The sequence below is a fragment of the Microchirus variegatus genome, assembly GCF_963457635.1.
Source record: "Microchirus variegatus genome assembly, chromosome: 21".
Classification (NCBI taxonomy): domain Eukaryota; kingdom Metazoa; phylum Chordata; class Actinopteri; order Pleuronectiformes; family Soleidae; genus Microchirus; species Microchirus variegatus.
This window is the reverse complement of record NC_139822.1, coordinates 9,387,581-9,411,638: the sequence shown is the minus strand read 5'-3', so window position 1 is coordinate 9,411,638 and position 24,058 is coordinate 9,387,581. Positions and strand designations below refer to the sequence as shown.

Sequence of the window (24,058 nt, the reverse complement as noted above, 5' to 3'; positions counted from 1 at the left end):
AGTAAACGACAGACCAGAGTTCGGATCAGCGTTCAGACCAGAGTTCGGATCAGCGTTCCAACCAAAGTTCGGACCAGAGTCCGAAGCAAACGAACCCAGCTTCGATGAAGCAAAAACTAGACAAAAGTAGACGAGTGTATAAAGAACAGCAGACCAGAGTTCGGATCAGAGTTCGGACCAAAGTTCGGACCGGAGTTCGGGCCAGAGTCCGAAGCAAACGAACTCAGCTTCGATGAAGCAAAAAAACTAGACAAAAGTAGACGAGTGTAGAAAGAACGACAGATCAGAGTTCAGACCAACATTCGGACCAGATTTTGGACCAGAGTTTGGACCAGATTTTGGAGCAAACTGACTCAGCTTGGATGAAGCAAAAACAAGACAAAAGTAGACAAGTGTAGAAAGAACGACAGATCAGAGTTCGGACCAACATTCGGACCAGATTTTGGACCAGAGTTCGGACCAGAGTTCGGTCCAGAGTCCGAAGCAAACAAACTCGGCTTCGATGAAGCAAAAAACTAGACAAAAGTAGACGAGTGTAGAAAGAAAAGCAGACCAGAGTTCGGATCAGAGTTCGGACCAGAGTTCGGAGCAATCGGACACAGCTTCGATGACGCAAAAGAACTAGACAAAAGTAGACAAGTGTAGAAAGAACAACGGATCAGAGTTCGGACCAGTGTTCGGAGCAAATGGACTCAGCTTGAAGCAAAAACACGAGACAAAAGTAGACGAGTGTAGAAAAACGACAGCCTCAAAGAGAGAGAGAGAGAGAATAGATGGAGGATGGAGACACATCGCTCTCTCTCTCTCTCTCTCTCTCTCTCGCTCTCTCGCTCTCGTCTTCCTCCTCCTGTCGACAACATGTGGAGCCGTCGTCACGGCAACGAGGGGAGGTGACATGTGCTGTAGACAGGCGGGGGGTTGGGGGGGGGGGGATATAAGGAGGAGCCCCCACAGTGCACTTTGTAGTCTCTCTCTCTCTGTGTGTGTGTGTGTGTGTGTGTTGGAGCAGAGAGAGGGAGGTTCTCTCACTTCCTCTCACTCCTTCGTCTTCGTCGTCTTCATCCTCGTCTTCGTCGAGGACGGAAGAGAAAAAATCTGATCAAAATGGAACAAACGGCGAAAAGAAAATCTGGGAACTTTCTTTTTATCTTTGACTTCTCAGAGGAGGAAAAAATGGAGAGGATGAAACTCTCTCCTCTTCATCCTCTTCATCCTCTTCCTCCTCCTCGTCCTCCTGCTCCGGCACCGCTGTGGTGCTGGAGTCGGTGCAGCCGGACTGGGATTGGGATTAGACGTTAGGAGGAGGAGGAGGCATGAGCGGCACGACCACACCGTGGATTTTTGGTAGGAATTCATTATTGTTTTATTATTTTATTTATTTTTAAAAACGTTATTCTGCAAATAATCTGTGGGAAAAATCATCTCCGTTCATTCATTCATTCATTTCTCTGTTGGATTCACGTACATTGTTAGTCTATAGCGTTTTCTGATATATTTCATTGTAACATTGTAGCGCAGCAGGAGCAGTGGGAGTGTCAGATTAACGCGGATTAACGTTTACGCTCAGATTAAACGGAAATCGCTGTTTGTATGTTTTTTACCGTTTGAGCGCAAACTTTTTTTGTTTTGTTTTAAACGACGCGTTTAATCTCATCGTATTTTTTTGCGTTACGTTGTTGTTGTTTTTCCAAATATCTGCTCTTTTTATTTATTTATTATTATTTTATTTTTTTTAAATGAAAACAAAATAATGACGTATAATAACTTCCTCGCCCTGATAACGAGAGCATGAATTTTAGAAATTAGGGTGATATCGTCGGCGTACGAATAGAGTTTTATTTCCAGGTTTTTCTGGACTGGAGCTGAACGTGTGTGTTTGAGTGGGCGTGTGCGTGTGTGTGTGTGTGTGTGGACCTTATTTTTACGTAAATACGTGTACAAAAAAAACAAACTGTGGCTCCAACTTTGCGACGATGAATCGGACGTTAAAAAAACCCCCCCAAAAAAACCTGAACCGATAATTTTTAATCTTTGTTTCGTGTACGTACGTCTACGGCGGCGAGACAATGGCCGAGCGCCGCTCTCTCTCTCTCTGACCTTTTCTAACCCGCTCTGAATATAAAAAGAACCCAGAGCCGTGAAAATCCATCTGCCTTTTGTCTAACAAGAGCCGGGCTAATCCACACACACACACACACACACACACACACACACACACACACACACACACACACACACACACACACACACACACACACACACACACACACACACACACACACACACATCAAGTACCAAAAAAAAATCCACCTAATTCCGCCCCAAATTCCCTCTCTTTATACGCAGATGATGTCATTGTATTCAATAACTATATCGACTCCTGCAAACACTTTTACACACATATGTTAATTAATTTAACAAATAAATAAATATATGTATAAAAAGTTGTTTGGAGGGAAAAAAATAACCATATGTTATAATATGTTTAAAAAAACACACATAATAATAATAATAATAGTAATAATAAGAATTATTTAAATCTGTCCGTTCTGTTCGGTTTCCCTCGCTTTTTTCCCCCCGAGGTGTTTTTTTTTTTGTTCGTTCCACTCCCTTTCAGGGAAGCCTGTCAGTGTGTGTGTGTGTGTGTGTGTGTGTGTGTGTGTGTGTGTGTGTGTGTGTGTGTGTGCTGAAAAAGGGCTGAACCCAGCAGCAGCAGCAAAAAAAAAATAAAAAAATCACATTTTCTTCCTTGAAATGAATCAAAAACCATGGACGTGGACAGCAGAGTTAGCGTTAGCGTTAGCATTAGAGATAGCGGGGGTCCTGATAAAGTGCCTCCTGAGACGTTGGACGTTGAGATTTTCCACCTTTTTGTCATTTTTTTTTTTTTGGCGGGGGCCAGAGCAACGCTAATCTGCAGCAGGTTACAGATTACGGTTATTCCTCTTCACCCGCGGCGACACTGAGACCTCGTGTTTTCTGTGCGTGACGCCGTCTCAGAGCCGCAGACTCGCAGCAGATAACCTCTGGTTATCGGAGCGTAGGTGGCGCCGCGCTGACAAATCGCTGGCCGCTCCTTCGAGGAACGTTTAGTTTTTCACCGTCGAGGAGGCAAAAACAATATGATTTCACTGACAGATCAGAGGATGTGTGGGTTTATTTTTCTTGTAAGCAGCAGGATTATGGAAAACGTGACGTAGCAAAGTACCTGCTAATCCCAGGGATAATCCTATTACATTCTGAATCAGATCAGATTATTTATTTTTTTCATGAGTTCCTGTAGCAATAATTCTAAATAGTATATATGTCTGTTAATAAAATGTATGTATATATATATACATATATATACATAAAAACCCTGTACAAATTCAGCCTAGAAAAATATCAGACCATTTGAAATCATTACAGCCTGATCCAACAGGGGGCGCTAACTGTGCTAAAAGTGTCCTCCTAAAGCGACAATCATGACACCAAACAACCCAAAAAAATCTTCACGTGGACGTATTTTACGTTCTTCCCAGCAGATGGCAAATCTAATAGCTAATCTGCTGACTCATCTGTTAGCTTAGCTGCAACGAAGCATCCAATGGAAGAGACCCATGGAAGTATTTTATGTTCTTCTGCGTAGATGGCAAAGTAACAGGCAAATGTGTTAGCTTCATCAGCGCTAACGGCAGGAGAGACGCCAGTGGAAAAAAATGTGCTGAGTCACCTGTTAGCTTAGCTGTTAGCGGACAATGATGACACCAAAGCATTTGAAAGTATCTAATGTTTATCTCTCCATCGACACGTGGAAGTATTTTACGTTCTTCTGCATACACGGCAGAGTAACAAACAAATCTGCTGACTCACCTGTTGGCTTAGCCGTTAGCTTCACCAGAGCTAACAGAAGCAGAAGAGGCCTCAGTGGAGCAAATGTGCTGACGCACCTGTTAGCTTAGCTGTTAGCGGACACTCGAGACACCAAGGTGGCATCTGAAAACTGACTGATGGACACATTTCATGTTCTTGCCCGTCGATGTTAAAGTAGCTAACAAATCTGCTGACTCAGCTATTAGCTTAGCTGTTAGCAGACACTGACTTGTGAAACTGTTTTGCGTTCTTACCTGTAGATGGCAGAGCAACTTACAAATCTGCTGACTCACCTGTTAGCTTGTTAGCCATGTACCTGTTAGCTTAGCTGTTAGCGGACACTCAAGACACTAAGGCGGCATCGGAAAACTGACTGAACGTATTTCATGTTCTTGCCAGTAGATGGCAGAGCAAGTCACAAATCTGCTGACTCGCCTGTTAGCTTAGCCGTTAGCAGACACTCGAGGCAATGAGTCGTGGAAGCATTTTATCTTCTTCTGTGTAGATTTCAAAGTGACAAGCAAATCTGTTCACTCACCTGTTAGCTTAGCTGTTAGCGGACACGCGAGACGCCGAGTTATCAGGAAACCGACTTGCGAAACTTTTTCACGTTCTTACCAGTAGATTGTAGAAGTAACTTCGGCTGTACTCACCTGTTAGCTTAGCCGTTAGCTTTGCTCGAGTGAAGCGGCAGAAGAGGCTAAAAGTGACGTGTGAAAATCTGGGTTACATGTCATGTAATATTTGATAAAAAACAATGATTTTCTTATTTAGAAAAAGTGACGGACTGAATTGTTTGTGAGTTATTGTCAACAGTTAAATATGTGTTTTTGTGCGTTTGTTTTCTCTCCAAACTTCATTTAGCAGTTGAGGTCGAGCTACATTTGCTTGAATCAATAGACGGAGACATGTTAGGCAGCCGTGATGAAGTGTGTGTGTGTTTGTGCGTGTGTGTGTGTGTGTGTGTGTCGGCCACATCTGTCCTGTGTAACATGACTGATCTGTTACAGTTAGAGCATTGAATTATGGGTCGTTACTCGCCATCGCTCTGCACGAGACTTCATTTGACAAAAAACAATGAGATGACGACTCCGAGAGTAAAATGACAAATGAAGTTGTTTGATTGGTGGATTAAAAGAGAGAGAGAGAGAGGAGATGAGCGACCGCGGGTTATTAACGACCGAGCTGAGCGTAAACATTTGTTTACGTCGCGGCGTTTTCCACGTGAATGAAAAGAAACATTAGAAATACTCACGCCGCGGTTTGTTTCTGCAGTCATGGACGTCTAACGCAATATTTACAAATGTGAATATAAACGCGCTAAATATTAAACTGTTTATTACTGTCGTAATTAAATCGGCCGATCCGAAAAATCCGTAACTCAAACGACGAAAAGTCGTCGTCAGAAAAAAAAGTCGTACCGACTCAGCGACGAAAATACCACGTCCAAGTGTCACAACTTAAAAATTGACGTCACTGGTTGTTAGCGTGTATCGGAAATTGCATCGTGTATTTTCCCTGATTATCGGTATCGCGTAAAGAACGTAGCTGTCGTTCTTTCAATGGTTAACGCTAATGTACAAAACTGGCCCAATTAAATCGGCCGTTACGAAAAAATCTGGTTTTATGGCTGTCGTTTTATTGTGGGGACGCCTGCCGTTTCCTTTTCAACGCAGCCTCATTACTATGCGATTGGCTCTTACAGTACGGCTTAGAAGGCCCACCCCCTCCCCACCCTGAGAAAAGTGGACGGCCTACAAAGCGCTGTCCCCCGTCTGTCCTCACCTCATTGTGGGTCTTTCTTTATCAGGTGCTGAATGTGGCAGCAATGAATGAATGAATGAATGAAATCATGGCGGGGGGGTGGTGGAGTTGTGAAGGACTGTTGGGGGGGGGGGGGGGCCTTCCTCAACAGTCCATGTCCGAAGTTGATCCGCCCCTTTTCCCGCCTACCCAGGGATTTTTATATATATCATTTCCTGCCTCCATTTTTTTCGTTAACTCACCACACGACACTTCGCATAATCTCTCTGCGCTTAAATGAAAAAAAGAGTATGACTTTTAGTCCGACTAAATCCGATTTCTCAAAGTCCGACTAACACACTCAGATAACCAGAATTGGAGTCGAACTATTCCATGTTTACGTTCAGCTGGACCCAAACTAGCCTGGACTTTCTGCGTATTTTCGACACTTCCCGCCCCTCGAGTTTTCACCCTGAAATAACAGAAGTTGTTTTGGCTAATTTGGGTCCAAATTCAACGTAAAATGTTTCACGTATATGGACACGGAGTGGTTCTAGCAAGCTTCCAGCTAAAGTTAACAACAAACATTAACGGTACAAATGGGAGCTGAGCAGTCATGTCGCGTAATAATGCATCACAATTACCGTCTTCTATAGGTCTCTATAGTGTGTTCTATCTGCTTTACAGCAGTGCCACCTAGTGGTATAATGGAGTAGCACATTCACGACAGAACACAACCACCTTAGGAACGTATTGTTTCTCCCTTCAGATTTTTATTATTCCATGGCTTTCCGGTCATTTTTTTTTGAGGCAAAAATGCGATATTGTCATAGTGGTCGGACCAGTGCTCCTATAGCGCCCCGCCAAGGCGGAACATGGATGATGCAAGCCAAAACGAAGTTGCACCAAATTTCACGAAACTTGGTGGGAAGTTGCCACAGCCCAAGACGAACAAAAAAGTCCATCGGGGCCACGGCCTCAACTCAACAGGAAGTCGGCCATTTTGAATTCGGTGCCCTTCTTCGTGACTTGCTAACGCGGCAATTTGTGGCAGACACATAAGGGTTAGGGTTAACGTGACCCAACAGAACCTGTGCGTTGCACCAGGGCTCTACAGCGCCCCCTGAGGCGAAACAGTGCGAGTTTCTTCCTCTTTTGTGATTGATCTCCATTGAGGATTCTTTGTCAGGTAGAATTGTGAGTCGTTGTCTCATCTCGTTCTCGTTCAGATCCTGCCCGGGTTTTTGTTTGTGCTTTGTTGTCGAGATCATTACACCATGTGTGTGTGTGTGTGTGTGTGTGTGTGTGTGTGTGTGTGTGTGTAATGACGATGTCGGCCATTGTTAACTCTTTATCGTTGTGTGAAATGAGGCGGCCCCTTTATGTCGAGCTGGAAACGAACAGCGAAGGCGAAGCTCGTAATGAACACTTCAATAACAACAAGAACGCTCTGCAGAAGACACTGTGTGTGTGTGTGTGTGTGTGTGTGTGTGTGTGTGTGTGTGTGTGTGTGTGTGTGTGTGTGTGTGTGTGTGTGTGTGTGTGTGTTCATTGTGTTTTCTCAAGCAGACGAGACGGGAAATTTCTAGGAAATTTTCTTCCAATAACAGCAAAGGAGGAGTTTGTGAATTCTTCTCTCCAAATATAAATAAACGAAAGAGAAAACAACGATTTATTGCGATTTACTCCCGAACCCGGACAAAGTTCACAAATTATTATTTTGTCATTTGAAAGATTACAGAGTGAGTTTTTGGCAGATGGTTTAATCCAGGAATTAAAAAATAAAGGTGTAGGATTGATCCAATCGAGCGCTGCATCACATGATGTTGTTCCCACAGGTCCTTGAAATCTTTTAGAAATAGAAAAATAGACATGGAAATGGAATTTTGTGCAAGAAAGAATATGATATTTAGGTTTTAGGTTAAGTTTAAGGTATTTATTACAGGTTACAGGTGTGTACAGGTATGATAAGGTGTGTAACAGATGTGTATAGGTGTATTACAGTTGTGTACAGGTGTTTAGGTGTGTACAAGTGCGTTACAGGTGTGTACAGGTGTGTAAAGGTGTGTACAAGTGTGTTACAGGTGTGTACAAGTGTGTTACAGGTGTGTAAAGGTGTGTACAGGTGTATTACAGGTGTGTACAGGTGTGTTACAGGTGTGTACAGGTGTGTAAAGGTGTGTACAAGTGTGTTACAGGTGTGTACAAGTGTGTTACAGGTGTGTAAAGGTGTGTACAGGTGTATTACAGGTGTGTACAGGTGTATTACAGGTGTGTACAGGTGTGTGTAGGTGTGTAAAGGTGTAGTAAATGTGTATTACAGTTGTGTAAATGTATATAACAGGTGTGTACAGGTGTGTAAAGGTGTGTAAATGTGTCTATAGGTGTGTATTACAGGTGTGCACAGGTGTGTAAAGGTGTGTAAATGTGTCTATAGGTGTGTATTACAGGTGTGTAAAGGTGTGTACAGGTGTGTTACATGTGTGCACAGGTGTGTGTAGGTGTGTAAAGGTGTAGTAAATGTGTATTACAGTTGTGTAAATGTATATAACAGGTGTGTACAAGTGTATTACAGGTGTGTAAAGGTGTATTACAGTTGTGTAAAGGTATATAAGAAGTGTGTAAAGGTGTATTACAGGTGTGTACAGGTGTGTTTCAGGTGTGCACAGTAACAAAGTAATGTTACTTCCATTTTGTGATACAAAGAATATAAAGGTATAAAAAGTTCTGCTTTAGGGCGTGGCTTCTTCATGATTGACAGGTGACAGGTCATGATCAGCCCTCATGCTCCACCCTCTCGTTTAATAAAAACATCTGTAAACGTTGACACCTGCTCCTCTGTGGTCTACAGGAAAGCCAGATCGACCAGATCCCGTCCAAGTTCAGTCAGGCCGAGTCCACCAAGTTCCTGATCCTGACCGTGGTTTCCATCCTGTGCATCGTGGGCGTCCTGCTGGCCTCCACCGTCGTCTACTGCCTCCGCCACCGCTCCCACCACAAGCTCAAGGAGAAGCTCACCAACCTGGGAACGGACACCAGCGGCGATGCTACTGCCACCTATCAGGTAGGAGGTCGCACTGCGCCGTCCGCTATCGCTAAGATTCACCTGGTTTCGTATCGGACGCTGAGGCACAGATTTATCGTATCGCGTCACAAGCCGATATCGTGGCAAATGGGCTACGTTTGTTATTCTGACAAAAATTGTGTTCATCGTGTAATTTAAGCCATTTGGGGCAATGTACAGCCACAGGTCGTGTTATTAAAGTAACGCTAGTTAGCGCAAAAGATGCCGTGGCTAAAATTCACTTCCAAATGCACCACAAGTTAAGAACTCTAAAAAAATGTTTTCGTAACAAAAAATTTTTTGCGACACGAGTGAGTTTAAACGGGCAGATTTGTCATCGTAGATACTCGTGTAACGTTTTCCATTTTTAGAAATTAAATTATTAACGTAATAAAGATGCAAAATAAAAAATGATCGGACTTAAAGTCTAAAATCTATGTAATTTAAAGACTCGGTGTGTGATTTTAGCGAATTGTCGCAAATTAGTTATGAACGTACAGTGGTTAACTGTCGATGATTATTTGCAGGTCGTGTTAGTTAAGTATCGCTAGTTAACCCTTAAACACACCGAGACACAGTTTTTGGATTTTAATATCTTAAATATTTCATCCTTTATTTTTTCACGCGTATTGTTAAAAATGTATGCTACATTTTTTTATGTATTATTTTATTATTTTTAAGTCTATTGTTAACAACTTTAGCGTTAGCTAAAAATACTCACACTAACACCCTTAAGGACAAAAACGTCCCTCATTCAAATCACTGTTTCTGATGCGTCGTGACAACAACTCTGCAATTTAAGGGTTAAAAACTTTATCGACGTTTTAACGTTTGACGTGTGTGATGAGTACTGACGTTGGTGTGAATAATTGACGCAGTTTTTGTCGCTTCATTTCTGCTAATCTTTCACAAATACCAGGCTGCAATAACCAAACCAAAAAAGGAGTATATTGAAAATAATTCATTTATTGTGGGGGTTTTTTAGATCATAAAATCAAGGTGCGTCATGACAAAAACTTAAAGAATAAAGGTGCATTATGTAATAAATCATAAAATCCTCCTAATATGTCACAGAGACTCAGGAATAATGTTCATATAACAAACTGAACTCACCAACAACAACAGTACAAAATATATTTTACAGACTGCAAATCATGTTTATGTTTAGAAATCATGTTTTAGCGTCATGTGGCGCCACCTATCGCCGTCTACCAATCGTTGCAGTCAGTAGAGTCTCAGCTGCCGAGCAACCACAGGTTGCCAGTTCCGTCAGAAAACGAAACCTTGGTGTTTTGAATTTGAATGTAGTAACCGTTTTTGGCCACATGGCGCCTTTAATTTTTTTTAAAATGAATTAATATTTGATAAAGAAAGGACTGATTCAAAAAAAAGTAACGTAACATGAGCATTTTCATAGAATCCGACTTAAACGCAGCACAGATATAGACATAAGTATATAGTCGTTGAATTTATAAAATCTCCCTTCCAACACAACAGGATACGTCCCCCCCCCCCTCTGCTCGCTGTAATTATCCTTTGGCCGGAAAAGCCGGGCGTGAAATTTAATTTAAAGAATCCAATATTAAGAGGTTTTTTCCAGCAAAGAATTAGACGGAGATTTTTCTCTCTCTCTCTCTCGCTGACCTTTTCACCGCAGTGTTTTTAAACGAGAGAGCGGTCCTGAGAGCATTGATTTTATAATGAGCCCGGCCCTTTCCCCTAAGTGCTTACATTTCACGCTCTCCTCCGAGGGAACGTTTACCTTCTGAAATAGACTCTGCTGCTGCTGCTGTTCCTGCTGCTGCGGCTCATCGCCGGGGACGTGATGTCAGTGTTTTGCGTAATCGTCAGCTGTTTATCAAACATCCGTCATCTTATCTTGTATCTTAACGTGTGTTTTCTGGTTAAATTTTCCCTGACCTGAAGCTGCCGTTTCTACCTATCGCTTCTGTACGCGGCTCACTCTCCCTGCACCAAACCCCATAGAGAAAAACAGCGATTTTACATCACAGCGAACATCACAGCAAAACGGGAGTGGTTGATCCGCTGCTGCCTCCAGCACTGACTTCATACATGTTATTTTGTTAATTCGGCTTTAAAAAAAAAACCTTTGTTCAGATTGACGTCAGTGACACAAAGTGACCACACGAGGCAGCAGAGGACCAGCAGCTCCTGTGTCCCCCGTGAGCTAAAAACGCTGATTTTCTCTATGGGCTTTGGTGTGGGGAGAGTGAGTGGTTTAAAAACTTCAGTTTGGTGATAATAATAATAATAACATTCCTTTAAGTGACCAATGACAGGTCGACGTTCAGGCTCCGCCCCCTTCATCCCTCAGTGATGTGCTCATCCCCTGGTTTTTGAACCTCGTCTTATCTTCACGGTTCCTCACCTCCGAGCTTCCTCCTTTAATCCGCTAATTGGAAAATGCAAATGAACGAGTCGCGTGAGAACGTTGTTTACGCGCTTGTTTTGATTTAAATCAGATTTTTAAAAACCCTCGCGGACGATTCCCCCGTCGTCTTTATCGAGTCTCGACGTGGAGAAGCCGTCGTGTCGTCTCCAGGGGGCGACATGAAGTTGGAGTTGACAGGAAGTCAACAGACAACTGCCGCTCCATCACGTCAGCTGTCAAACACACGCATCACAGAGCTCCTAACCCTAAATAAGGGTTCCTAAAGGGTTCTTCTACAAGGACTGAGGTTCTACCTGGAACCATTTGCTTCTGAAAAACCCTTTTCCCCCCAAAGAAAGGGTTTTTCAAGGGTTCTTGGTAACACTAATGGTTCCAGTAAGAACCATTTTGATCCAGAGAACCCTTTAAAACCCCTTTCCTGAATAAAGGGTTCTCGGTGGAACCCTCCAAAAGGGTTCTCCTATGAGGACAAGCCGAAGAACCTTAGCGTTTATATATGAAGACCACTCGCTTACTTTAGAAACCACAATAATCCTAATCTTAGTCCTAAAACTTAACCGGTTCCTCAGAAAATTAGGTTCTGCGTCATTAGGACCCGCCTCCTCCCTCCGAGGCCCCTCCCACTCTCCGGGGCCGCACCTGTCACTCAAGACATTCCAGTGAAACACTGACATGGGATTGGCTGACGCTCGCTGCCCGGAGTTCACAACGTCGCAGATTTTAGTTTTTATCTTTAAATCTCAAAGTCAAACTTTTACATTAAAAAAAATCTAATAATAATCAGATTGTGATTAAATGGGATTGAACTTTACTGAACTCGAGATTTTATATTAACGCCTTTAAACATCTCGTTAAAAGATATCTCCACGATCCAAACGCCGTATTTGCGTATTTTTCAGCGTTGAAGATACTGTTTCATGTCTTTTGGAATTTTGTAATAATCTCAGGATTATAGAAGAGAACAGAACAGAGTAAAATTAATCTGCAGAAAATGTAGGAAATGACAGCAGAGATTAACGTAAACGAACGTAGCTGTGTTGTTTGGTTGTCGCGGAAACAATGTTGTTGCGCTGCACACCGACGCTAATGTTTGCTAATCTTGATTTTAGCAAGACGGCTACTAATGAGCATCGTCTTATCTCAGGCGTTCCCCAGGGTTCGAGTTTAGGCCCCCGCACTTTTTAAAGATCTACATTTTGTCTCCCGCTAACGTCGCCCGCTACGCCGATGACCCTCACCTTTATATCATCGTGTCTCCCGGTGACACGGGGCCAGATTACGTGAGTTTTTAACTGGTTAACAAATCTGTCAGCGACAGAGAATTCTTGGTAAACTTTCGTAAATCCACATCGGATTGTTTTGACGTTAAATTGCGGCGTTCCCCAGGGTTCGATTTTAGGCCCCCACACTTTTTAAATATCTACATTTTGCCTCTCGTCCGCCTTTACTTTTTTAATCCAGTCCAAGTTAAGAAAAGCTGCTTTTAACGACACATTTATATTCTGATGCTTTTCACGGCAGAAATCTATATTTTAAAGGTTTATTTTTGCCATAATATCATATCAAAGTATGTAAATACGTGTTTTTCACCACTTTTTTTTTGAGCTAGTTATCGTTATGAGCCTTTTTTCCATCGCTCTTTGTCCTTCCTGCTTCTGTTTGTTTGTTTGTTTGAGATCAGAATGAAAACACACACACACACACACACACGCACACGTGTTGTGGTCAAAGGTTCGTGTAAACAGGGGCGTCTCTATGGACACACGGGGCCCCCTCCCCACTGGCACCGGCTCAACCCGGGCCCCCGAACCCCCGACCTCCTAACAAGCTTTTGATCAAAGACAGGAGGTCCTCTCTCTCTCTCTCTCCGCCTGATTGGCTCGTGCTCAGCCGTCAATCACATTCTTTGGCCCGGTGCCCAAAAGAGGCGTATCGCTCCTTTAATCTCGCTTCATTACAGCTTATGAGACAGATTAAAAGGCAGATTAACGCCTCGTTAAAGCTGCGATAGACAATTTGTGGCTTGAGCTCGGCCTCCGTGGAGATTTGTTGTTATTTGTTTAAAAATAATCACAGAAGAGATTCCTCACCTTCTTCACTGTCTACCACTTTTCCTTTCACCACAACCTGTCCAGGCACATTTTCTCACCACTGATGTGTTTACTCATTGTTCTCATTTTACACACCCTGAGTGTTTTTGGAGGAAAATCTGCTTTTCAGAAGGTGACAGTCCTTGTTTGAGGTGGTACAGTCCTTGTTTGAGGTGGTACAGTCCTTGTTTGAGGTGCTACAGTCCTTGTTGGAGGTAGTACAGTCCGTGTTGGAAGTGGTACAGTCCTTGTTTGAGGTGGTGCAGTCCTTGTTTGATGTGGTACAGGTAGAACAGTCCATGTTTCAGGTGGTACATTCCTTGTTTCAGGTGGTACATTCCTTGTTTCAGGTGGTAAAGTTGAGGTAGTAGAGTCCTTGTTAGAGGTACTACAGTCCTTGTTGGAGGTGGTACAGTCCTTGTTTGTGGTAGTACAGTCCTTGTTTGAGGTACTACAGTCCTTGTTGGAGGTGGTACAGTCCTTGTTTGTGGTAGTACAGTCCTTGTTTGAGGTAGTACAGTCCTTGTTTGAGGTGGTACAGTCCTTGTTTGTGGTAGTACAGTCCTTGTTTGTGGTAGTACAGTCCTTGTTTGAGGTAGTACAGTCCTTGTTTGAGGTAGTACAGTCCTTGTTGGAGGTACTACACTCCGTGTTGGAAGTAGTGCAGTCCTTGTTTGAGGTAGTGCCGTCCTTGTTGGAGGAAGTACAGTCCTTGTTTGATGTGGTACAGTCCTTGTTTGAGGTGGTACAGTCCTTGTTTGAGGTAGTACAGTCCCTATTTGAGGTACAGTCCTTGTTGGAGGTGGTACAGTCCTTGTTTGATGTGGTACAGGTAGTACAATCCTTTTTTGAGGTAGTACAGCCCTTGTTGGAGGCAATAAAGTCCTTGTTTGATGTGGTACAGTTGAGGTAGTAGAGTCCTTGTTAGTGGTGGTACAGTCCCTGTCTGAGGTACAGTCCTTGTCGGAGGTGGTACAGTCCTTGTCAGAGATGGTACAGTCCAAGCACAGAAAGCTTTGCTCACATTTCATGGTGGTCACGTAGCGAGCAGACTTTTCTTTCTCATGTAAAAACTCAGGTTTCCTGTGGTTTTTTTTTCCAGTCACGTCCTGGAAAAAAATTGCCTCTTCACTGCAGCTGCTGGACGTCGGCTTTGTTGTGTTAAATACGTTTCTGTCGCTCATTGTTGTCGCTCACACGTGTTTCACGTTTAATAATTTCCAAAATCTTAGGGTCTGTGATTGAAACAGAGAACCAGGGTTTTATTAAAGAGACGTTTTGTTGAAAAGTGTTTGTTCCTTGAAGGTCACAACATTAAACAGACCGTTTTTTGATTAGTAAAAAAAAAAAAAACCCTCACACTCACAGTGAGGTTCGTTAAGCAGAGGTTATTTTATCACAAAAACTTCATAACTAATATAAACTTTACAACCTGATGTAGTATAAATATGAACAATTTCACCTTTTTTATACCATTAAATACCACATTCAGGGTCAGTATTGTTTGCTTGAACTTGTATATTTGCGTTGATTTTGTATATTCACTTTCGCTCTTCCTCCTGCAGGAACTGTGTCGTCAGCGCATGGCGGTCAAACCTCCAGCCGAGCGTCCAGAACCCATCTCGTCTAGGATCAACAGCGTGTCGTCGCAGTTCAGCGACGGCGGCGGCGGCGGCGGTGCAGCCGTCAGCCCCTCGGCGAGGAGCAGCATCTCCTCCTGGAGCGAGGAGCCCGTCCACTCCAACATGGACATCTCCACCGGTCACATGATTCTGGTGAGTCGCTTCTTTTGACCCCGCCCGCTCCTCATTTTACACATCCACTGTTCTGTTTGACAAAAAAACCCACGCAAGCGCCACCTAGCGCTGTAATGACCACGCCAAACCTTGAGGTGGCAGCGTATCGGGGAGCGTAGAGCCGTGCTAGCCAATCGGAATCCTGCGAAAAACAAAGAATGACTTCACTTTCCCCCCCGTAAACTCGCAAACATCGCACACACCAGATTGAAAGCTGTCATGACCACGCCAAACCTCTCGGTGGCAGTGTAGCATGAAGCGTAGAGCCATGCTAGCCGATCGGAATCCTGTGAAAAACAAAGAATGACTTCACTTTCCCCCCGTAAACTCGCAAACATCGCACACACCAGATTTTCATCTATAAAAAAACAAAAACATAAATACCGTGCGGCGTTAAAAGCTGTCATGACCACGCCAAACCTCTAGGTGGCAGTGTAGCATGAAGCGTAGAGCCATGCTAGCCAATCAAATCCTGCGTAAAACAAAGAACGACTCAGTTTTCCCTCGCACGCTCGCAAACATCGTACACACCAGATGTTTAGGGAAGTTTTCATCTAAAAAAATTCACACAAATTCGCCTTTGAGCCCTGTCATGACCACGCCGAACCTGTGGGTGGCAGTGGCACCAACATCGCCACTAAAATAACACGTAGAAATCTGGACGTTTTCCTGCACATTTTATCGGTTTCTGGTTATGACTAAATTCTTCTTGGGCTGCTTTTATTTTCATCAATCTGACATCGAAAGCTGTGTCGCGTAACCGCGGCAACATCGTCACCGATATCCGCGATGCTTCCTTCTGTCGTGTTTAGCATATGCGACGTGACTCACTGGAGGCAGAAAAGAGGAAGAGAAAAATGTTCTCGTTCCTTTTGTCGCCACAGATTTTTCTATTCATTGCTTTTGTTTCATCTAAATGATCTCGTCGCCCGTCGCCCGTTCATCTCTTTAAGAAAAACCCTGTTTTCACTGTTGTCTCTCATACGTATGCAAGACTCCGTCTCCTGGATTTTGTTTTTACCCTCATGTCTCAGTGCGTCTCTCGTCTTTCTCCCTGGGTCTTTTTTTCTTTGTTTTTTTTCTCCCTCCGTCTCATTACGTCCACACTTTCAGATGAAACATTTCAATCGAAACCTCAGCTGCATTTTGTCGAGCGCCATCGTAATTGGCGGTTTCACCTCGACCGCCCCCTCCCTCTCCTGTCTGTGATATGAAGCTGTCGGCGAGACGTGACGCAGCTTCTTGACGTGTTCAACAGGCGCAGAGACGATAATTACCCCTGAGATTTGCACCAGAGTCCAAAGCAGGAGAAAAACATTTCTCTTCGACTGCTTCAGTGTTTCTTCTTCTTATTTATTTTTTTCCACGTATCGATGAAAGGTTGAGTTCAGGTTGAGTTGTAGTTGAACAATTTGAAATACGTAGACATGTATATGATGTACACAGAAGCTGCTGGGCATCACACGTGAGATTCTATTATGAGATTATAGTTGGAGCCAAAATGGCGTCTTCACCAGGCGTGAAATTGAAATCGCTGGCAGAACCAGTTTTCTTCTTCTTCTTCTTCTTGTGTTTTGAGATTCACAATCACCAACATCAACAACATCAACACCAACATCATCACCAACATCATCATCAATACAAACATCAACACAAACATCGTCATCAACACAAACATCGTCATCAACACAAACATCAACACCAACATCAACACCAGCATCATCATCATCAACACCAACATTTACACAAACATCGTCATCAACACAAACATCATCAACACAAACATCGTCATCAACACAAACATCATCATCAACACAAACATCAACACAAACATCGTCATCAACACAAACATCGTCATCAACACAAACATCGTCATCAACACAAACATCATCATCAACACAAACATCAACACAAACATCGTCATCAACACAAACATCGTCATCAACACACACATCGTCATCAACACAAACATCATCATCAACACCAACATCAACACAAACATAGTCATCAACACTATAGAAACAGAAAGAGACTCTGAGGTGTGTGTGTGTGTGTGTGTGTGTGTGTGTGTGGGTGTGTGTGTGTGTGTGTGTGTGTGTGTGTGTGTGTGTGTGTGTGTGTGTGGGCCACAGTCTGGTCCAGCTGATTGATGACTTTGTTATCATGCTGGAGATTAAAGTGGAAATGTTGTGAGAGTGAGCTCTGATGAAGATGAAGATGAAGATGAATGGATTCAGTGGAGGAGGCGACAGAGATGAACGTCCTCTTCATGCTAAACTTAAACTTAAATCCACAGAAACTTCTTTAGAACATCGCTACAACGATATATTGCATCTTTTTTAGTCTTTTTTTAGTCATTTTAAAACGAGCTAAAAAGAGATTTGAGTCACCGGTTTCACTCCTCCTCCTCCTCCTCCTCCTCCTCCTCCTCACTAAACCCTTCACCACTTCACCAAAAATAATAATAATTAATTTCCTTCCATGAAAAGCGAACCCAGGTTCTTCGTCAGCGTCCACCCACTGCGTTTAATTTGAGGAGAAACAGCTTCCACCATCTTATCTGACTTAATGTATTACTTGGTCCCATGTGACCGCGTCCACCCCCGCCGTCTTAAGAGGATTAGTCCACTCTCTCTACGTGAAGCGCACTATCTCGTCGCTAAAGTAAGTGTCGCGGGAAGAGTGGGCGTGGCTTCAGGAAGTGGACGTTAGCAATGTGACACCGGCCTCTAAAATGAAGGCCAAGCGACTCGTGGTTGATTGACGTGATGTTTGTTTTCCACATTTAATGACATTTTAATGACATTTGTGAACCACTCACTCTCCCACACCAAAGTCCATAGAGAGAAATCATCATTTTAAGATATCACAGACTAAAATTGGTTAAAAGCTGTACAGTTAAGGCCATTTTACTCAATATTATTATAAAAAAAGTGACTTCAACTTCATTTTCCGGTCATGTACTTGTACTTTTTACTCGAGTGTCACCTTTAAGGTACTTTATACCTTCTGTCGACCCAAAATGGCCGCTGTATTAGTATCGCCCGCCCACCCGCACCCCCCCGCTGTGTTTGCTACAGGTGCTCAGATTGAGCCGTGATGGAGGCTGAGGATGAGTCTTATTGCAAAGCAGTTTTTATTGAGCTCCTTTAACCCCCCCCCCCCCACACACACACACACACACACACACACACACACACTCCCCCGGCGGTGAGGGGATTATTCAGTGTTTGGTCGACACACGGTGATCTCAGCATCTGCTGATTGGATTGCAATAATCCTTTTACACAGCTACAAAAACCCTATTACTCTGGCATTAGAGAGTGAGAGAGTGAGGCCAGAGGTGAGAGGGTGAGGGAGGGTGTGTGTGTGCGTGTGTGTGTGTGTGTGTGTGTGTGTGTGTGTGTGTGTGTGTGTTACCTCTTTACGACCTTCTTTCTCTCACAAACACTGACCTTGTCAGGACCAAAAAACCTGGTCCTAAAACATGGGGTTCTACGTTAGTCCTTAAGTTTAAAGACTAATATTTGAATTGTGGTTATAGGTTAAGGTTAGGGTTAGACATTAACTAGTTGTGGTTAAGGTTGTAGTCCGACTAATCATCCAGGTATTTTAGTCCGACTAAGACTAGCTCTGTTTTAGACGGACTCATGTGTTTACATGACATTAACAAAGCTGAATTATTGTCTTAGTCCGACTAAGACTAGCTCTGTTTTAGTAGGACTAACGTGTTTACATGACATTTAGAAAACTGAATTATTGTCTTAGTCCGACTAAGACTAGCTCTGTTTCAGTTGGACTAAAGTGTTTACATGACACCTAGAAAACTGAATTATTGTCTTAGTCCGACTAAGACTAGCTCTGTTTTAGTCAGACTAATGTGTTAACATGACATTAACAAAATTGAATTATTGTCTTAGTCTGACTAAGAGTAGCTCTGTTTTAGTCAGACTAATATGTTTACATGACATTAACACAACTGAATTATTGTCTCAGTCCGATGAAGACTGGTTCTATTTTAGTCGGACTAATGTGTTTGTGTGACCTTTAGAAGACTGAATTATTGTCTTAGTCCGACTAAGACTAGCTCTGTTTCAGTTGGACTAATGTGTTTATATGATATTAACAAAAACAAAATGTCGAATGCACTTTATCGTAAACTCACTTCATCGTAAATTCTCTGATATCAAACCACTTTTTCAACAAACATGCAGAGAAGCGACATTTTCACAATTTTAATCGCAGGTTTGACGACATAGGGTACGCAAACACAGAGCCGGTTTAGCTAGCTGCAGTCCTGCTCTCTGTTGCCCCCCATCTCTATTAGTGGTACTGCAATGCAATGTAGAGAAGATACATAAAACATTACACTTACAGTTATAGTACTGGACTGTCGTAAGCTGTAATTATTATTGTAAAATATACAATGTCTAGAAATTTTAACACAGAAGATCTGATGAGTTCATCGAGCTACGCTGCCGCTCCATTTTTAACCAACTCCCGTTTTAGCGGGAAGCCATTAGCCATTTTTTTCTTCTTTTTTTAATCTAATTCTGATTAAGATCGGCCGCCCCATTTTCTAACTGCCACCATAAATCATCGCCGGAGCCATTTAAAGAGCCTCGCCAGCTCATTTTTGTTCCCTCATCCATTACAAACAATCCATACTCTGTGACGCGGCGGACGACGATGTCCACGTCTGACACGGACACGGCGGCGCCGTCGCATCGCAGTCTACGCCGTCGCTAACGTGCGCGCGAGCCCCGACGCGTCCTCGTGTGAAGGCAGTTGATCGATTACGCTCTGACTGCTTTAATTATGAAATAGTGGCTGGAAATGATCTTCATTAACCAGAGTCGGAGAAGATTAGACGGATTTACGCTCACTGATTAAAGCGCAGGTCTCTCATTTAGTCCTGAAACACTTTGTATCGTTGTTCTGTTTTTGAAATTCTAATCAGGCTCCATGAGAGACATCGATGCATGAACTTAAGTGGATAAAGAAGTCGGATATCAAAGCATTTCTTTCGCAATCGTGTACATAAGCACATTTTTTTCCACCATTTTAATCGCAGTTTTAACGACGTTCTCTACACAAACACAGCAGCTTTAGCAACTTTTGGTGCTTTTTACCGTTGTTTTCCGCACTTTCTGACTCGATTTTTAAGGTTTCCGTAAATTTTCCGAATTGATGCACAAATACGGACAAAACAGGCAGAATAATTATACAGAATTAGCCACTTGGTTTCAAATCAAAGTTTCCAAACTTTGTGACATATCTTACTTTATTCCACCTTACTTTCTTCTTACGTCTCCTCCAGCGCTTTTCCAACATCAACACCAACACCAACACCAGCATCTACATCAACACCTACATCTTCATCTACACCAACATCTACATCAACATCTACATCTACATCTACATCTACATCAACATCTACATCAACATCAACATCAACATCAACATCAACATCTACATCTACATCTACATCTACATCAAAACCAACATCAAAACCAACATCAAAACCAACATCAACATCAAAATCTACATCTACATCTACTTCAACATCTACATTTACAACTACATCTACATCAAAACCAACATCAACATCTACATCAAAACCAACACCAACATCTACATCTACATCTACACCAACATCTACATCAACATCAACATCAACATCAACATCTACATCTACATCTACATCAAAACCAACATCAACATCTACATCAACACCAACATCAACATCTACATCTACATCTACATCTACATCAAAACCAACACCAACATCGACATCTACATCTACTACTACATCAAAACCAACATCTACATCAACATCAACATCTACATCAACATCAACATCTACATCTACATCAACACCAACATCTACATCAAAACCAACATCTACATCAAAACCAACACCAACATCATCAACATCTACATCAACATCTACATCTACATCTACATCTACATCTACATCTACATCTACATCTACACCTACATCATGTCTTACCAAGGGACACATTAGCATGTAGACTAGCGTAGCTGGGACTCAAACCCGTTACCTTCCAGTTGAAAGGCGACTCACTCGACCACTGAGCTACCGTTACCTGTATTAGAAGCTAGTAGCATCACTGCACCAGGATCCTCCCTAAAGACTCACTCTAGATTTCCTGAAAAGAAAAGTCCAAGTCCACCTTGTGCCGTTAGAACCAAAGATCGTAAAAGTATGCGTTCTGTCAGTTTGTCGTTGTTGTTCCTCAGACTGTTCTGTTGTTTAGTAACCGCGCGCTAACTCTGGAGGTGGAGTCTGTCCATCAGGCCGATGAAGACGAGCTGAACCAAAGTCTGATGGACGTGCGACGTGTCTTTATATTCCGCCGTTGACAGCAGCAGCATCACATACAGAAATCCATCCATCCATCAATCTTCTGTCTCTCCTTACTCACCTCCTCCCTCTTCTCCCCTCCCTTCTCCTGCAGTCCTACATGGAGGACCACCTGAAGAACAAGGACCGCCTGGAGAAGGAGTGGGAGGCTCTGTGTGCGTATCAGGCCGAACCCAACGCCTCCACCGTCGGCCTGAAGGACGGCAACGCCAAGAAGAACCGCTCTGCTGCTGTGGTGGCATGTAAGACGTGAACCCTCTGTTTGAGACTGTTCTTCTGCTTCTGTCGGACGTTCTGCTCATCGTTTTAGACGATTGTTGAAATTAACCGTAGTACAATATCATTTCTGAGGTTCTTTCAGCAGGAAAAAACCCCCTGAACTCACATTTAAGACCTTGAAACGCAACCCAATAAACCCAAAGTTAGGATTCTTCTGTTTCATTTTTATCCGTAGACTTGTAGCTACTGTTTGGCTAACGATGGCTAACCTGGGATACGTTTAATCCATGGTTTTTCTCTCAAGAAATCATTGCAATATTTGTGCTGTATCATCGTGGACCAACAGTTCTCAAAACGTTAAAAAAAAATTGTCAAAAACATTTTTGTTCCTCAAAAAAACATTTTTTGCCCTCAAATTTTTTTTTTTTTTCAAATTTTTTTTTTCTCAAACTTACATTTTTCTTCTCAAAACTTCATTTTTCACCCAAAATGTATTTTGTTATCAAAAAATGTTTTTCCTCAAAATGTAATTTATTTATCAAAAAAAAAATTCTCAAATTTATTTTTTTTCCCTCAAAACTTAATTTTTTTTCTCAAAACTAAAAAAAAATGTCTCAAAATTTTTATTTTCTTTCTCAAAATTTTTATTTCTTTCTCAAAATGTGTAATATTCATTGAAAAAAGTGCTTTTCCTTAAAAAATAAGGACATTTCATATGGGACCTGTTTGTTTGCTAACATCGTGCGAGGCTAAATGTAGCGTATGGGACCTTTAATCACTCGAACGCCCTGCACCGGAAGAACTGCAAAAACGTTGCCGATAATAGTTACCGATAATGACTGTTGTTTTACCTCATTTGCATAATTACTGTTCAGGAGAGCGTAGGTGAACCACGGCAGTTTGACGGCGACACTTCCTGGTGTCGCTCGCTCAAACGTGGAATCGTCTCACCACAACATTCCCGGTCTTTTCCGAGCGCAGTCTCCATTATCGCAGTCCGAGAGCAGCTGCAGTGAGCAGCAGGGCCGTAAATTAGTTTTCTATTAAAGCTCTCGAGCTCTGCCCTCATCAATGATTAAAATTTCTACGCTTCTGTGGAAATAGCCCATCTTTAAAAAAAATAACTTCCGTCCCGTTCTCTGCTCCGCGGCTTAATGAAACCCAGGTCGTCAGCAGGGAAGCGTTTTGTCGGGGAGAAATTGCACTTCCCACATTTGAAGCATCGCTGGCTTCTGCAGCAGATTTGTCTGGAGCGTCGTGTCAATCAGGAGTCGGCCGCGTTCGCCACGCGCCGCGTATTTCCGTCCAATTCCAAAAGCATCACTGCACGAACGCTGCAGACAGAACTGGTTTGTCTGTCTTTGGTTTTAAAGACTGTCCACACATACACAAAATGTCCACATGATCCCAAATGTGTCCTCACTTTATATTCTTTTTTAACTCCTGCAAAGTCTCAAACTGTCCCTATTTTCTAAAGTGTCCCAGGTTTTGCTAACTCTGTGAAGACGTGTGAATGTCCACAAATGTCCTCAAATGTCCTCACTTTCCTAAACTGTCCCCATTTTCCAAAACTGTCCTCACCTTTCCATTATTTTCTTATTCATTTCAAAGTGTCCTCACTACGCCAGGCTGTCCTCGCTTTCCTAAATTATAGTCTACCTCCCAAACTGTCCACACGTTCCCAAACTGTCCCCAGTTTTCTCAAACTGTCCTCATATTCCAAACTGTCCTCATATTCCAAACTGTCCCCAGTTTTCCCAAACTGTCCTAACCTTTCCAGTGTCCCCAGTTTTCCCAAAATGTCCTCTTTTTTTCCCAAATGTCCTCACATTCCCAATTTGCCCCAGTTTTCCAAAACTGTCTTTGCCTTTCCATTTTTTTCTTCAAATTTTTCCAAATTGTGCTGTATTTTCCAAAATGTCCTCACGTTCCCAAAGTGTCGTCACATTTCCAAATGTCCTCTTTCCCCCAAAATATCCCCAATTTCCCAAAATGTCCTCACATTTCCAAACTGTCCAGTTTTCCCACAGTCCTCACCTTTCCAAAGTGTCCCCAGTTTTCCAAAAATATCCTCTGTTTTCCCAAATTGTCCTCACATTTCCAAATTGCCCCAGTTTTCCAAAACAACAATTTTTCCAGATTGTGCTGTATTTTCCAAAGTGTCATCACATTTCCAAATGTCCTCTTTTTTCCCCAAATTTCCCGTTTTCCAAAACTGTCTGTCTATCCATTTTTTTTCATAACATTTTTTCCATTGTGCTGTATTTTCCAAAGTGTCCTCACATTTCTAAATGTCCTCTTTTCCCCCAAAATGTCCCCAATTTCCCAACATGTCCCCAGTTTTCCCAAATGCTTCTCAAACGTCTCCTGTTGGTTTCAAAGTTCTGAAGCAAAGTGAAAACAAAACCTCACAAACGGGTAAATCTCTACGTGACAGAGACGTTCTTTGTTTCCCTTCACAAAGACTCTTGTTTTCTCAGCCGCTGCGAACGG

General features: G+C 42.7%; 1 protein-coding gene across 1 annotated transcript in view; it reads left to right on the top strand.

The window, feature by feature from the left end:
• Positions 1-24,058, top strand: part of slco5a1b (solute carrier organic anion transporter family member 5A1b) — a gene marked incomplete at both ends in the record, with an annotated part of 82,188 nt that overhangs the window by 45,877 nt on the left and 12,253 nt on the right. Inside the window, 3 exons of the mRNA XM_083907996.1 lie at positions 8,447-8,659; positions 14,728-14,937; positions 21,441-21,588. Of these exons, the coding sequence (XP_083764122.1) occupies positions 8,447-8,659; positions 14,728-14,937; positions 21,441-21,588 (571 nt within the window). The remainder of the gene's footprint in view (positions 1-8,446; positions 8,660-14,727; positions 14,938-21,440; positions 21,589-24,058) is intronic.